At 42.4% G+C, this 17,604-nt stretch overlaps 1 protein-coding gene across 2 annotated transcripts in view; it reads right to left on the bottom strand.

Moving 5' to 3' along the window:
* LOC116434958 (pseudouridylate synthase RPUSD2) overlaps positions 1-17,604 on the bottom strand; it is a 265,401-nt gene that overhangs the window by 40,235 nt on the left and 207,562 nt on the right. For both annotated transcript variants that reach the window (XM_076366768.1, XM_076366769.1), the window contains one exon: positions 12,082-12,304. In XM_076366768.1, the coding sequence (XP_076222883.1) occupies positions 12,082-12,304 (223 nt within the window). The remainder of the gene's footprint in view (positions 1-12,081; positions 12,305-17,604) is intronic.

A 17,604-nucleotide genomic window follows, 5' to 3' on the forward strand; every position in this document is an offset into this window, starting at 1 on the left:
GTTTCTTCAAGATTCATTAAAATATTTAATATTATAACTGGTGCAGTATTATCTCTGAAGAGGAATTCTGAAGTTCTTGGGAAACCTCGGAGTTCGAAGTCTTTTATTCTCCTTCTTAGTGTAAAATTTGGATGTGTGGAAAATGGAATAATTTTTGGTTTCTTCAAGATTCATTAAAATATTTAATATTATAACTGGTGCAGTATTATCTCTGAAGAGGAATTCTGAAGTTCTTAGGAGAAGTTTTAAGATCGTCGGGTTTGAATATCGGAGCATTTTAGGGAGCGGGAAATGTAATAAGTGGAAAGCTTCGGAGCTTGAAATTTCGGGAAATTACGGAATTTCGGGATTCGGGGAGCCGTGGAAGCGAGTATTTGGGGATTTGGGAAGTTGAAGGTCTGGGCGCTTGGGTGTGGAGATTTGGCGATGTGCGAATTCGAAGATTTGAAAATTTGAAAATTTGAAAACTTGGATATTTGAAGGCTTAGAAATTTGGATAGTTGAAAGCTTGAAGATTTGGAAATTTGGATATTTGAAGGCTAGAAAATTTGGAAATTTGGATATTTGAAGGCTTGAAAATTTGGAAATTTGAAAACTTGGATATTTGAAGGCTTGAAAATTTGAAACTTTAGATATTTGAAAGCTTGAAAATTTGGAAATTTGAAAATTTGGATGTTTGAAGGCTTGAAAATTTAAAAATTTGAAAACTTGGATATTTGAAGGCTTGGAAATTAAAAAATTTGAAGACTCTACAATTCAACTCTTCGAATACTCAAACAAAAACTCATGCTTCATCAAAATATCCAAAAACCCAAAAATCTGGAAAACAATGATTCCAAAAATCGAACGATCCTACTCCCAACTGCAACCCCTAAAACCTTCAAAGCTCCAAACCGAAGAAATCGGAAACCTCGTAGCGTCAAACAACAGTCGAGTAGAAAAATTTCGATCCTGGAAAACCGGGACAACGGTACGCCGATAAACGCGGAGGAGTTGAAGTCGACAGCAATTAGAAAGACGAGGCGTAGTTTCAGTGTTAACAAAACTCTATCGGCCGTTGAATTGCTCGCTCGTTAAACGTCGCTCGTAATAATAACCGTCGAAAAACGGGTCTCTAATAAACCGCTCAAGGAACACTCGAAACGTGATTAAAGTGCAGTTGACGTTTCGCCGGGTCTTGCACCTGTAGCTCCGCTCTGTTTCCGGCGGCGGGGGGATAGGAGGAATTCGTCTCCAGCCCCGGAACCTCCCTTAAATGCACGGAATTAACGCGACCCTCTCGGTACACAATCCTCGAAAACTTCAGTCGACCGATGTTCGACAATTCCTTATGCAGCCCGTCTACGACCCCATGAAATCCGTAATGCAATTACGTGAAACGTTTCGGTCGCCGTGAACATTCTTTTTCCCTGTGATTGCTTCGATGAACGAGGGAGAAATATAGTTCGCTTAATCAGAAGCTTTTCCGCACCGGCGACGGTCTATCCTTTTTTCCCCTCTTATACCCGGAGGTTTTTGTTCGTTTCACCTGTGAAGCCGATGTAGTGCATTTATATTACAAAGTATTGCATTACAGAGTAAAGTTCAAAATAGAATATTTCGATAAAATTAGTATTGCATTACAAAGTAAAGTTCAAAATAGAATATTTCAATAAAATTAGTATTGCATTACAAAGTGAAGTTCAAAATGGAATATTTCAATAAAATTAGTATTGCATTACAAAATAAAGTTCAAAATAGAATATTTCAATAAAATTAGTTGCCCCTAGTTAACCCTCTGTAGTTAACCCTCTGAACTCGAGAGGCGACTCTCTGTTACCATTTGATTCGATATAATAAAATTACAAAGTGTTACATATAATATTAAGTTTCAATATGTGAAACTTTTATATGAAATAGCTTTGTTTCTTAATTTACGTATGATTTCTGATAACTTCGCCTCTCTTCAGACAGTGTCGAATATTTATATTGGAAAGCTTTCGAGAGCAAAGGGTTAATGGATCACGAGAAAATTACTTTAACCCTTTGTGGACGAAGATTCTTTGAAATGTAGCAAACCTTCAACAGATAAAGCTAAATTCATCAATTGTATAATTGATCAAACAAAAGAAAACTGCGTGGTTCTCTTGCTATTCGAGTAATTGAATCATTGCTTAGTTACTTAGTCTTCGAAATATGAAAATTTAATCTCACCGGAATGTCGACATTCATCGTCACGATACTGATATTACTAAACTTCCAATTTGAACATGATATTCATTTTTATATCATCTTTAATTAACTTAAATTCTCTCTGGTCGTTGAAATCTATTCGCAACTTTTACCTTGCACTTTTTCACTTTATTCCCCTCAGCTCTAATAAAAATTCGCGTTAAGCTAAAGAACGATGAACCAGAGCAGACCGGGGGAAATATGGAAGGTTATAAAACGTCACATTTATTTTTCCAGCCAGATGAATTCTGGCCGGGTGTACGACACGCGAAATAAAATGATCGCGATTAAAATTCACCGTCGGAGGGACAGAAGCGGCTGGTAAGTCGAGGAAATTAACGTCGACCGGAGCCCGCGTAACTTTCGCCGAAAGTTTATCCCGGCCGGTGGATGTTTGACAATTCGTTACGTAAACGACGATCCCCCGTAGATTCCCACGACCGATTTCGTCTGGAATATCATTTCCATAATTTCCAGCGGCGGCTATGAAACGTCGCGCGGCCGGAACGTGATCGAGGCATTACCGTCGAACTTTACGTAACGTAGATCCTTCTCATTTTTTTCCTTCCCTCTATCTTTTCCTCTGTGTTCGTTTCCACCACTTTATTCTTTTGTTCCTTCTTCTCTTTTTGACAAATGGACCGACGCTTCTTAACTTTAATAACTTAACTTATAATATTGATGTATAACATGATGCAATACGGAGCTGGTGATTTTCGATTAAATTTAGAATCAGATTCCAGAGACATTGAATTTTGAAGTTTGTTGTGTGTGCAGCAAAAGCAAATTATATTGAATTTGATTAGATTAGGTTCTGGTATTTCAAACTGTATTTTATTAACATTCCTTTGGAACTGATGATATTCAGTAACGTATAACGAATGGTTAAATATTCCTGAATACTCTACTAATTTATCGTCTGAATTTCAGGTTTATTGATCGCAAAGTGTTTTCTGTTTCTCGATCGCAGGTCCTTGGGTATCTAGGATGGCCGCGTTAGGATCCGCGCCGGTATCGGCCGTAAAATATTAAAACGAACCAGCTGGCAGCCTGTCAAGAATCTGAAACGGAACTCTCATCGCGCGGCATTACGTCAAACGGTGCACCAAAGTCGGGCAACAAAAGCCTTTTGTCGCTGGGTACAGATGTTGCGACGCGAAGACGTCTTGTTAAAGATACCGTTCGATCGATCAACGGAAAGATGGCGTTATATCAGCTTCCACTAGCAATCAGCATCCTCGAGAGTAATCGATAGAGTAGAATTCCATTTATTCGAACCAGATTTATCTCAGTGAAACTTAAGTATCAGTTTCCATTAATTTTCCAAGTATTCATTTCTTCCAAGATTGAGTTGTACTATAAATAATAAAACACGTTCGATCCTGATATCTTTCTTATTCAAATCAATTTGGAAGACTTCGTTAAGTGACTGTTTTTACCAATTGTTTCATTAAATTCATATTTCTTGAGTTTTCGTTATTTCGAGCTTTCAAATTACTTCACAATAGTTATAATTTATATAGTTATAATAGTAGATTTTTCTTTATTTCATTTTCTATGAACATCTTCAGTTCATTCACTAGTAGGAATTCATATAAATGGAATTCTTCTGGAACTGTAGATCGAACGAAGATTTTCTTCGACACGAGAAACGTAGAAAACTTCGTTCGACTTCCTTTGACATCTATCGTCATGTCCTTCTCTCCGATTTTGTAATTCCAATCTTTTCCACTATATTTAGCGGAGAGAGAGACCTGTGCCGCAGAAGTTTTCAACGGCGAGATCCATTCAGCAACGGGTAATTTTAATTCTGGCGAGTTTGTTTTTCTTGGAGGGTGAATCGAGTTTTATCAATTTCTTGCAGCTCGTCATTTGTTTAGAATCAATATTATGTGACAACGTTTCGGTTCTTGTTTAATGGATTTTTTGTTTGAGTATACTAGTTATTTTCCTTCTTTTTCCGTGACTGTCTTATTGCTAGATATAGTTGTGAACAACATTCAAATATGAATTCAAATTTTTAAACAGCATTCAAATACGAATTCAAATTTTTAACCCTTGTAGCAGTCCTATGTCAAGTCAGACTCGACATTCTATTTTATTGTAAACACCTCTACCTGTTTCAACAATTTTTTCTATATTTATTTATATAGTATCACAATTGTACCATTTAAAGGTAACATCTCAGACTCCCAAATATTCTTGAATAAATAAATAGACCGTCATATATTAAGCTGCCACTGAATGAACCAACGTCGACGTGAACCTCAAAGTGAGAAACCAAGAAACTTCGGAAAGGGTTAAAACAGCATTCAAATTTAATTGAAAAATACTTTTTAATTTACAAATATAGAATTCAAAGCCACGATCTCAAGGAACTCAACAAATTCGAAGGAAAAAACGAGAAACAAATATTCCCTGGGCTCGAACCGAGATCCTGTAGATTAGAAATCGAACTCCCTACCGACTCCACCAAACATACTTTACAGCTTCACTCCTCTATTTCTAATATACATACAAAAATTTCGATTCTACGAGCCTCCTAACTTCACCCAATAAATACAGCTGTCTCCCTGAATAATTCCCCGAGCTACTAACACACAGGAATCCTTCGCTTCCGCGACGATACACACTTCTCTTCGAAAAACCGTATTCCGCGAGTCTCCAAGAATCTCGCGGCCGGTTCGACAGTACGAATTAATTGAATCACTTAAGGTAATTCGTACCGGCAACTTTTTCGCAGGGGCCCGCATGAAATTCAAAGTTGCCACGGGGATTCCGGGAACGTCCGAGCCTGCTAGCGGAGATTAAGAGACTGACTGGATGGCATTAACTTCGCGGAGGGATATCAAGTTCGGCGCGCATTAGGCAAAGAGCATTAACGGAAAAGAATATGAAATTAAATTTCATCCCGCCGGATAAGGATCTGCGAAACGAAGAGCTGGAGAATCTATCGACTTCCGTCTACGCGAAAAATCGACAGAGATACGCGAAATAAACTTTCTCCAAACGGAAACGTGTAAAACAGAATTTTTTTCATGTTTCAGGGTAAAATTCGAAAAGTTGAGCACAGCAGTTATCGAACTACTAACGAGGCATCGAATAAAAAATATTCTACATTTTTCGCTTAGTTTCTCATGCAGAAATAATCTATACTGTCTACGTTAAATATATTTAATCGGTGTAACTGGGAAAAATTGTTTCTCGTTCTTTGTTCATTTTTTTGCAGTTAGAATTATGTAGATGAACTGTCTATGGATGTTTGTAACTGTAATTAATTATATGCTCGATTGAACCATCAGTGACACCTTGTAGATCGAGACAAGTTAATATAATTCCGTATTGCCCGAAGGACTATCGCGTTACCAAGTTTTCCTCGGCCTCGTGCCGCGGGACCCAGCAATTAATTCAAGAATGCCACGGCAAATTAATCCTCGTTATCGCTCGAAGACGATCTCTATCGCGGCTGACGTAAGCATCCGCGTTTTATTGTTCACCGCCGGTAGGATCACGGGTAGGCTGACCCGAATGATCTATCCGTGCGCTCGCGACCTTCACCCGCGGGAGCGTGTTCTCCGTTGCAAGATTGTTGCTTGAACAGATTCTTATTACACGGAGATGGCGAGTTGGTTGGCTAGTACGCACTAGTAGAGCTTATGTGTTTACGAGATAATGGGATGGTTACTAGAAATGCTTCAGATTTAGTATGATAAGATTCATTAGATTTAGAGAATTATGGATATTGAATCTCACGCCAGTGTTATTCTTTATAGTTGCTATATAATTTATCGGTGCAACTGATGTTACTATTAATTGCTATTAATTGGAATTTCAGTTATTAGTTACTATTGGTTGTGATTTCAATTAGTAGTAGTTGTATTTTCAGTTATTATTAGTTATTATTTGTTGTGATTTTAATTAGTAGTAGTTGCAATTTCAATTACTAGATAGTATTGGTTGCGATTTCAATTAGTAGTAGTTGCAATTTCAATTACTACTAATTACTATCGGTTACGATTTCAATTAGTAGTAGTTGCAATTTCAATTACTAGATACTATTGATTACGATTTCAACTAGTAATAATTGCAATTTCAATTATTATTAGTTATTATATGTTATGATTTCAATGGTTAGCTATAATGTCAATCATTACTAGTTACCACCATTTACTACACAACATTACAATTACTGTTACAATAACGAATAACGATCAGTTACAATCAAAACGGTGGTGTCACTGTTGCCGTAACCATGCAATCGGCCATCACATCTGACCTATTCCCTTGCCCCTATTTTTTCAGCTCGGCGACAGTCGATCAACTTTTCATCTCCTTATAATACGTCCTTCCTTCTTCTCTTCCTTCCTTTCAGCGCTGCTAGAACACTACTGACCTGGATATTATACGCGATCTCTGTTTTCTCTCTTTTTATCTGTTTCCGACTCCGATCGACGGAATAATTTCAATGTCACGCGGGAGAACGAGATTCGCGCGCGAATATTATGCAACGGAACGATGGACGAGCGATCGGAGGCGACGCCGGGAGAAACCGGGGCCGCCGAAGGCTGGCGAAAGAGTTAATTGACCGATGCGATACGCTAATTGGGAAGATTCTGGCGCAACGTTGTTGCGCAAAGCCAGCTGATCGTTCAGGAGGATCTCCTCGTTGTGTAACTAATATGCGCGTTCCTGGATTTCGTGTTTGACCGGCGTTTAACGATGGAATGGACGATTCGAACGATCGCGGGGAGGTCAGCTCGTCCGCCATATTGATCCTAACCTCTACAAGACATTCTCAGCTTCTCGTGAAGAAAACTCGCAATAAATTCACTAAAATCAAACAGAACCGTAAAACTAGAAATCTGTAAATGTTCGAGTCACATTCTTAACAAGCTTTGGAGATAAAATATACATGCCGAATAATTCAGAAAATCCTGGATTCATATCTCATCCTTTACACGGTTATCCATACATCATTCTCGTTCCATTCGTTTTGAAATATAGAAAATCGTCCTTGAATCGTGTCGAAACACAGAAAATCAGAGCATCTGTTTTCCTGTTAACTGAAAATCATTCTCGCTGAGTGTACTCTTGCCAAGTTTCTCCTACAAAAGAGTGCAACTGGAATACTACCGAAAGAGGGAGGACACTATCGACGATATCCTTTCGATCTAAATCTCCTCAATTCCGAAACTATCCTTGAAAAACAAAGGTAACCGCTAAAAATAGAGCCGATCGAATAAAAAGAGTCCCCGCGAGCGGGACATTAAATTCTTCGCCGTGCATCTATTACTCAACATTCAACGACGAGGGGTGGGCGAGGGGAGGGGGCGGAAGGAGCAATAAAAAATAGCGAGTTATTTGTCGTTGTCGGCTAATGCACGACTGCGACAATGGGAACGCTGTCGGCGGAGCCCTGGGCGAAAGGTATGCGCATAATTCGCATAATAAAACGCGGCGGACGTGTTAACAGGTTCAAATTCACGGAAGAGAATGGACGTCTTCCGGAAGCCGCGTCGGGAGAAAGAACGTTTTTCTATGGTGGGGCGGCCTTGGAGCCGACGGCAAAAATCGGGAGCCTTGTCCCGGTAAACGATAACTGCGAGCTGATAAAGTTGCGGTTCTACTGGATGCGTATTGCTACGAGCTGCCACTGGCGGTACTCGATACGACGAGGAAATCAATTATGCATGTTTCTGATGGTGTGTTTTTATTGGGTGGAAGAATAGAGTAATAGGAGTCTATGGAAAAGTATAGGCAAGTGAGAAGTGAGAACTGTAGGAAATTATGGAGAATTGTGGAGAATTATCGAGAAGTATAGAGAAGTATAGAGAACTATAAGGAAGTGTAGAGAAGTATAGAGAACTATAGAGAAATATAGGGTATAGAGAAATATAGGGAACTATAGAGAAATATAGAAAACTATAGGGAACTATAGATGACTATAGAGAACTATAGAGAACTATGGACAATTATAGAGAACTGTGGAGAATTATGGATAACTATAGAGAACTATCGAGAACTATAGAGAACTATAGAGAATTATAGAGAACTATAGATAACTATAGAGAACTATAGAGAACTATAGAGAACTATAGAGAACTATAGAGAACTATAGAGAATTATAGAAAAGCATAGAAAACTACAGAGAACTATAGACAACTATGGAAAATTATAGAAAAGTATAGAAAACTACAGATGACTATAGAGACCTATGTAAAACTCCAAAGAACTATAGAAACCCCTAGAGTACTACAGAGAACTACAGAAAACTACAAAGAACTATAAAAAAATCTCCAAAACCATATGAACACATCTACATTTCATTTGCATTCAATACAGTTTTATTTACCTTACATCTACTACTTCCCAGAATATAATTTCCTTTCTATTCATCACATATTACACAGCGATATTCAAATATTTCTTCATTACAACGTCAGTTCGTTTGAATAGGCGACCAGCGTAACCACAAGCTAACGCGTTCGCCAACCGGCAGACGACACGTTCGAACGACGACGATTCCACGAGCACGGATTCCTCTGATATCCGTGCCAAGGATATCGCAAGAGACGCGCGGTTCCTCCGTGAAGGCGAGGATAACGGGAGCCCATTGTCGCGGGTACTTAGAAACACTCGGCGCATACAGCCGCACGGGAGTTTTACTCTAGAGAGCTTATACTCTCCAGCTCTTTCGATCCGATATTTCCTGAAAGTGGTTCCTTGGAAGCGATTCTGTTCGATGTATCAGGCCCTAAAGAGGATCTACGAGCATCTCGATTGTTGTTCAATTTGGAAGAAGAGATTGTCAATGGAGGATAATGCTTTTGTTTTAGTCCCTCAACGAAATTTCAAGATTGCCGATTTCTACGCGACGAGATGCCATTTTTGTGTCAACGTAGGTTTCCTGTTGGTTTTCGGAAATTTGAGAACTAAGATCATTTCGCTTAATTTTGGACATTTTCGTAGTGTTTCGATGTATGTTGTGACACTGCGAATTAAGTTTGATGAATATTTGAACGTAGAAAGCAATATAGCACTTCGAAGATAAATGCGAGCTATCGAACATGTTTCAGCACAGTTGCTGCATTCGTAGATTGATTTAATCGTGGTTCAATTTCATCGTTGTCTAATAATAACTCCTCTGTACTATGGATTGGTAAAAAGTATCAAACAAAGTGTCGACGTTCTCGTTTCGCTTCGAATCTCAAAGCAAGTTCTTTTACGATACCATTATCTAAAAACCTGTCCATGGAACCGATGCGCAAAAACCTTCGGTTTAATGTCTAATTTATGTGTCTCGCAGTGACGTTCAAGATGATAGGGAAAAACTACTTGTATAAAGAGAGAAACTATTAAGACATAAATAGTACGTCTATTAACATTGCTGTTATTCGTCATTCTATCTTCGTTCGATTTCGAGAATCAGTAACTTCCGTTTCATCCAATCACAAGTAATGAATAATGGATAACGAATAACTAGCTAATCGACTGTCGTGAATTTCAATTCGTGTGACGGTTATCTACCTTAACACTAGAACTACCGAGTATTTAACCTTTTGCCTTTCAGTCGCCATTTGACCCAAGAAAATTGTAAAATTGAAAATTCAATATTAAATTTTATATAATGTACGAACACATGGAACATCAAAATAAAATAGTTCTGTCACTCAATTTATGCAAGGTACTTCTTTATGTTAATTGCAAAAAATATCATTGACATTTCATCAAAAGATAATGAATATTGAGAAAAATATTTTCGAGTGCAAAGGGTTAATACGATTAATATGCAATTCCTATAAAAATGGTAACAATAGATTATTCTCAGTTCCTTCAGACATTCATTGCAGCACTCAAGTGGAACCATTTATTTTCAAAATCATTTCGAATATTCAATGCTTCGAAGATACCAATAATTGCTAAACAAGAAAATCGAAACCAGTCATTCTGACTGGGACGGTAGTTCCAGTGTTAAATAACCACTTACGCGAATGCTTCTTTCAAGTTCTCCGCTCGATTGTTTACAACAGCAGAGAAACGATCCCGCGAAACTGGAACAACCAACAAACGATCCATCCAAACCCGCGGGAACCCGACGGCGGCCGAGCATTTTCGAAAGCCGAGCGCGCGACGGGCGTAAAAAAAAAAGCGTCGAAGTTTACAAATGGTAATTTCAAGTCCGCGCTCGCGCGCGCGCGCGCGGTGACACAAAAAATCAACCCTGTCCCGCTTTCGGCTTACATATCCCCGCGTTCGCGGCGTATAAATATTACAACGGGAAATATTGGCTGTCACGAGCGCGCGCAGCGGTTCTCATTCACCGATGAAAAGCAAATAACGGGGAAACAAAAGCGACGAACGGAAACAAATAAACAATGAATTCCCTCCGCAGATGTTCGATTCTCTGGCGAGGGAAGCTTGCGCGGGAAAAAAAAGGAGAATATTTCGAACGCGTTTTCCAATGTTTTCGGCCATCAGCAAACGTCGAAATGAATGGACCGCTGAACGAGGACCGAAGGATTTCCGAATCGCTGTGATTCGCGACGAAGAAGGATCTGTAGATTTGTCTAAAAGTAAAATCTTCGTTCTGATATAGAATACAGTGTGAATTTCGGAGATGAAATTGATGATTTGATTTAATTGCACTGCTTCGGACGAACGGCTTTTGTGATTTCAAGGGAATAGTGCGAAGGATTTTCGAATCCGATTTATGAGGAAGGATTTATAGATTTGTCTAAAAATAAAATCTTCGCCCTAATATAGAATAAAATCTTAGCTTCGAAGATAAAATTGATGACTTTATTTCATTACACTGCTTCGAAAAATTATCTTCTATGTCCCTAAGGGAATAATACAACGAAAAATGCACAATTTAGGGAATTCAACCAGAAATATATACTTTTATTCGGTACTTCCTCCGAGTGCTCTATTTTCCGTCCTCTTTTCGCCGATCCGGATACCAACTTGTGAATCCAGGATCTCGAAGGCCAGCAGAGTGCAAAGGAGACGCGACGCTGCTCGACTAGAGCGGAGGATCGTGAGTTTTTGGTTAGACCCTCCCGGATCGATCTCGATCGGCTCATTAGGCGTCTAATTGCCAGTGAATAATTCGATTGTTCTTTTCAACGAGGACGCCGAGTCCTCGATCGACGCTTCCGATGGTGAAATGAACGGGAAGAGACACACACATCGAAAGAAAATATGAATGAAATATTCAATCATTATAGATTATTTAAACGTCGGAATTCTTTCCAAACGTACCGACACCTGGAAAATGTGACGAATAAAACTATAAAAAGCAGACGTTAGACGTGAATCGTTACTATCTACGTAATCGGTGGACATTCCTGTTTCTCACGAGTCAGCGCAAAGACGATCAGTTTGGCAGCCGACCGACAACGTACACTACGTACAGCCACCGACAAAAGTATTCGAACGATATACGTGCTTAGACACGATAAACCACAATTTGTCTGCACACTGCTCAATATTTCTTTAATTCTATTGCATTCGTACACCACGAATGATTTTCAATAAATAACAGTATACGGTATACAAACTATTCGACACTCACCATACCAGTCAAAAATCGATCAAAAATCGGTTAAAAATCGGTAAAGAACTCTAAATTCCGCGTTTTCTATACACTATACTATCCGATTAATCAGTTTCCAAATCATCGTCTGTCCTTTACTTTCCACTGAAAAGAATTCGTCACCTAACGTGTTCACCTTCATCCTGCAGCCAGTTATTCGACTGATAAGGAAAAGTGCCGGCGCGGTTAGCGTTAACGATAACGCATCTCTCCCGGCGGCGTTCGATTACTTCCGTCGCCGACTGTACACGCAGGTCCGCGTGATTCCCTCTTACCTGTGAACAACGTTCGCCAGCAGATCATTGTGCCGCAATCTGTAATCGACGTCCACCTTCTGGTAGTTCACCGTCAGAGTCCCGGCCCGGATGCACCGTTCGTACTCCTCCGCGGGGTGCGCGCGGAACTCCCTCGCGAACACCTCGAGGATCTTCTCGCCGACCCATCTTCCTTTCGTGAAGGTGGTGAACGTGAAGTAGTAAGGGTAGACTTTCCGCAGACCTGCGAACACGAGGACACGCTCGCGATTAAACTCCGTTTATGAGCCCCCGGGAATTTGTCCCCGTTTTATTGTTTCCCGTACGCAGAGGGAAGACGCGGTCGCTCGTAAACGCGACAAGTTGTAGCCGGAGAACGCGGAACTGGCGATTCGAACGGTAAAACGAGAAAAACAGTTCGTAGGAATGCTGTCAATGAGAGGTAGAGAAGTAGATCATCGAATTCTGGTTTTCATTGGCAAGTAACATCGTTTTGGAGGAATCATTGAGGAACTTACGGTTGAAGGTAGGATATAGGTTTCCGAGAGGTACTATGCGTTGCAGGGAACCTGGCACTTTCGTCTGAGTGGTCAGACGCGAAGACGCACGCCTTCTTCGCGTGAATATTCGGTTCTGGTGTATGATTGGCTGAGGCGCTCGCGCGACGGAGTGGGAGAGGCGGTTCTAGACTCGCGATTGGAGTTCTCGAATGACTGTCTCCGCCTCTGTGACGTCGAAAGTGCCAGGTTCCCAGCAACGGTAGATTTGTTTCAGTTTCAGTGAAATAGTTTTAATTGACTAAAGTAGCTTCCAAGCGATTGATATACAATAATTCCGTCGTAGACAGAAGTACACGAATTGAGTTATAAACCATTGAATAACCGAATAACCCGAGTCGCCTAATTTCCAGCCAATCAAGATTCCTAGCCGAAGAATGGAATTCCGCTTCACCTGCTCGAGCCGCTTCAAGAAATTCCGATTTCGCGCGAACGTCTGCGCGGCATAACTCACGGCGAACAAATCTGCGAGTCCGAGTTACGGTGACGATAAAACAAGCGAGGCGGGCCGGTGTGCGTTCTAAAACGAGCGACGAAGAAAACGACACAATCGTTTCCCGCCGTTTAAACCCGTCAATGCCCGGCGCCACTCGCGCGCCCGCTTATCGCCGCTTTGCGCGGCCGTCACCCGGCGTGTATTAATAAACAAATAAATTTATCGCGCGATATATAATCGGCGTACGCGGAACGCCGCGGCCGGCTGACGTGCACATTCGTCGCGTCTCCAGCGGGAACAACAGGTGCAGCGCGCGCGAGATAATAAATCGCGAGCATCGCGGACGAGTCCGCGCGTTTCGCTCGTTTACGTAAGCCGAAAGCGGAAGAGGGACATCTGGTACGCGCCGGGGGAATACAGAGAGAGAGGGCACGGTGCCGATTGCGCGGAGGGAAAATGTCGGGAGCATTGTCCTCGAGCTATAATCGCGATAAGAAGATTAATTGTTCTATTAATCGCAGCGTTTGACAATGGGGATCGCGCGTGAAACGGAGATTTCCGAGAGATCGTCGTTGTATACACTCGTTGAGTCTTGATAATCCTTTGGAGGATTTATTTTGTCACGATGGTAGAAGAGTTAAGAGTAAGAGTGACGCAAACAGTGTTACTATTTGTTGAAACTACGTAGATTTAGGGGGAGAGAAAGTTTGATTCGTATTGACGATTATAAACACTATTTGGTAAATATTTGGGATTTTGATGTATACAGATATAAATCCGACTGGTCTGCTTTTGAAGCTATAATTTTCAAGATCTATAGGGACGAATATCAATTTCTCTGCGAACGATTGGATACAGTGTACAGCGACTGTCCGCGGATCCAGCGTTGAAGATGAAATGCACAGGAAATAATAAAGCAATCCCGGTTAGCCATCCAAATCCTGGCGCGTCCAGCGATCCCGGCGTCACGATCTTTAAATAGGGTCGCGTGGCGTCGTACGCGCGATTGTTTCGTAATTAATTACAAATTGGCACGGAGTCCGCGCCAGCGGATCGCGCCCGCCCGAAAATAAGCCGGGGGATCGCGCCAATCGCGCGGATCCGCGATAAATCCAGAGGAGACCGATTAAACGGATTTTTCTTCGCCCGCCGCCCCGGCTCTTGGCCGACTACCAACCTCGGGAACTCGTATTCTGGACTTTCAAGGACGATTTATTGCTATTATTTATTACTATTATTTATCCGACAGTCGGGCAGAAACGCCCCGCGCCGATGCTTATAATTAACACCGCAACGCGGAAACGGCTCCATTATGTAATTATAGCGGTATCGTGTTGGAATAAAGTGGCCATTCAACGGGGCGTCTATAACATGTTGCGATACGGCCGCCGAAGAGGCGAGCGACAGTTGACGTTGATCGATTCTTACGGATTAATCGAACGTTATTGCGCTTAATTATTCGATGCAACGACGCAACGGGAACCATTGGATTTTGATAACCGTTGTCCGGTGATTATTCGTGTCGTTGATAATTGTTCCACATCGGGGAATGAGGATATCAATCACCGTTTACCACCGCGAAATTGTATTATGAACTTTCAAAGGCGACGTGTGGATTTTACTTATTTATTCGTTAATAAACGAGACGCCTTTGTGCACGTCCAATTATCGGAGTAACGCAGAAATTGAATTTATTACATAATTACAGCGGTCGCGTTGGAGCGAAGCGTTTGCTCATTGTGGCGCCACCTAGTCGAGTATAATCATCGACAAGATGGCCGACGGTTGCGGGTATCAGTCAGGCTTTCGGGTGAAATAATGCTTCGTTCGCACGCAATACGTAACATTTATGATTCTTTCGGATATGAAATATGTGATAGAAACATTGGCCGTTATTTGATATGCAAAAGATCGATATTATACACGAAATAAGAACTTCCAAGGGTAAAACGCACGTCCGTCACGATGGAGGCCGAGTCTCCAAGAACCGAGTTCCACGGATTTATTTTTAAACGTCCGACCAATGTGAAAACGTGTCTTAAAACGAAGTAATTATTTAGGTACCTGCAAACGGGGGGCGGCTTAAAGTAGAACGTCGTTCCTCGAAGTCGGACCAACGAAGGATATATTTTTAATTGGAACGATTCCGCAACAAGCGCGACGGGCGCGACGAAACAAAACGGCGAAGCCCGTCCAACTGTACGCGCCGGATATTCAGGTCCGCCCGAAGGAATTCCTATTGTCTCTTTCCGTTTAATTCGTCGCGGATCGTGAAGACCGTGCTCTAAACGCCCGGGCAATATGCGAAACGAGATTTTAACCGGCCCGCGGATGATACTCGGCGGCGAATTTTCATACGTAATTTGATTATGTTCCATGTTAATTTGCGTTCATTAAAGCCCACCCTCTTAATAGGATTCGTTCCCGTTTCGATGCGGAAGGCGGGCGAGGCGGGGGCTCGTATTTCATTACAACGATATTTCATCAGAAGCTTGTCAACAGTTTCGTTCCGTGTAATCCCAATTTCACGACGATACCTCGCCGCGCGACAATTTCGCAAATTGCGTGGGCAATAAAGTGCTGGGATAAAGAACGCCGCGATAGAATTACGTCGCTCGCCTTGCTTCAGCGGTCTACGCTGGATATTTCCCTGTATAATATTCATTTTTCTAATCGATTCGCCTATTTCTCGGAGAGAAAGATTATATCCTCTAACAACGTTCAGCGTCTACAATTTTAATCACGCGGATTCTCTTTTATCTTCCTCGATTTGTATAAATCAACTCTGTCCGATGATCCTCGCGCGTTCGCGTTATACTCCAATGAAACAAATATGACAAACTATTTCCACGAAGGATAAAAATCGACGGAACACTCTGCGCGCGTTTAAATCAAATAAAAGACACTATCCGCGCCGACACCGTCAACGTTCACCTCCATTTGCCCGTCAACCGAACGAAATGAAACGTTTCACGCATCCGTGTCAACGTCACCGCTCGATTCCCAATGAACACACCGAATGAAACAGCCTGTACAAGAGATATTACGTTTCGGCGTGTCACTCAGCCAACAAAACGGGAACTGTCGATCGTTTTAACGCTCCAGTTGCTCGGGCCGCGGGAAAAACGCGGACGGACGCGTCCGCGCGCGAGTTCACGCGACGCCGAGCACAGCTCGCCGCGTTTGGGGGGGGTGAGCGAGGGAAGACGAGGGGCAAGAAAAAAGGAAAAGATAGAGGAGGCTCCCGGGCGTCTCCCGAAAACCTCGCCGCGCGAACCGACCGTTCTTTCGCTAACGATTCGCGCACCACTGCCGCCCGGAATCTCCGCCGCGGTGGTTCCCTTTCGCTCGGGGCTTGAAAATTAATCTGACTTTTCGGAAGATCATCCCCTGCCAACCCTCAAACCCGCGGTACACGCTCCAACTACGCTCGGAGTCGGTTTGAGACGAAGATCGGATGGGATGCTGGAATCCACCGAGTCGATCTTGGGCTCTTTTTTCCTTTGCGTCTTTGAGGGAAAGCTGCTTCCAGGGAAAGTTCCAATGTGTATAAGCTTCAAAGGTGAATGGTTCGGAGATCTGTCCGTGGTGTTGGAGTTTGCTTCTGTTTTTTGGGGTGGAGGGTCTTCGATAGTGGGAATTCGGTGATTACGGAAATGGAGGGTTTTGTTTGCAATGGTTTTTCAAGGTGTGAGACATTTTCCGGTGAAATTTGGTAGGTATATATAGTATTCTTTACTTTTCACTCGTATACTCAGGTTTTACTCATATTTGATGACTCTTTCGTACTATGTTTCCAGTCTTTATTCAAATTCCTTGCACTATCTACTCACATTCTTTCCACTTTCCACTCAAATCTTCCACACTTCTACTCGAACATTCATTATTCTACTCATATACTCTCATTCTTTTCTATTCCATTCTACTTACACCTTCATTCCCCACTTTTCCGTCGCCTACTCCAATCTTATCCTCACACATTCCTCCCCTATCACTCACACGCCTCCCAACTCTTCCGCACACTCTTCCCCCGAAGCACACAACACTCCCTGAACTCTCCCATACGACCAGGAATTACCGTACCCCATTAACCCCATTAAGCCCGCTGAAGGACCAGTTACTCAGGCCAAGGACTACCCGAGTTTCCCGCGGTCCAGGGCGGGCAGGAGGCGAGCAAGAAAGATTTTCCGGTAGCGCGGACGTTAAAGAGCGCCGACTTTAAAACGCCGAGCGGCCGGCAAAACGAGCAGCGAGCCGAGAGCGTCTTGTTACGGGACGACTGCGTCTCGCCGGTCACGGAATCGAACGCTTTCAGCCCGGGCCGCTCCCTCCCCCGTCCGCAGTCCCATCAAGGGATGAAGTTACAAAGGGCCTCGGAATCCGGCGAGTCGCTCGACTCCATTTTCGCAATTAAAATCATTTTAATTAAACATCTGGATAGGTTCGATCGGCTCGGCGAGCCGGAACGTCTCGAAAAGACCGCGCGGATGAAAGGTGACGGGATGAGGGGCGGGAGCGGGGGCGAGCGGAGGGCGTGTCGGGGGCGCCGGG

Source organism: Nomia melanderi, chromosome 4 (genome assembly GCF_051020985.1).
Source record: "Nomia melanderi isolate GNS246 chromosome 4, iyNomMela1, whole genome shotgun sequence".
NCBI lineage: Eukaryota > Metazoa > Arthropoda > Insecta > Hymenoptera > Halictidae > Nomia > Nomia melanderi.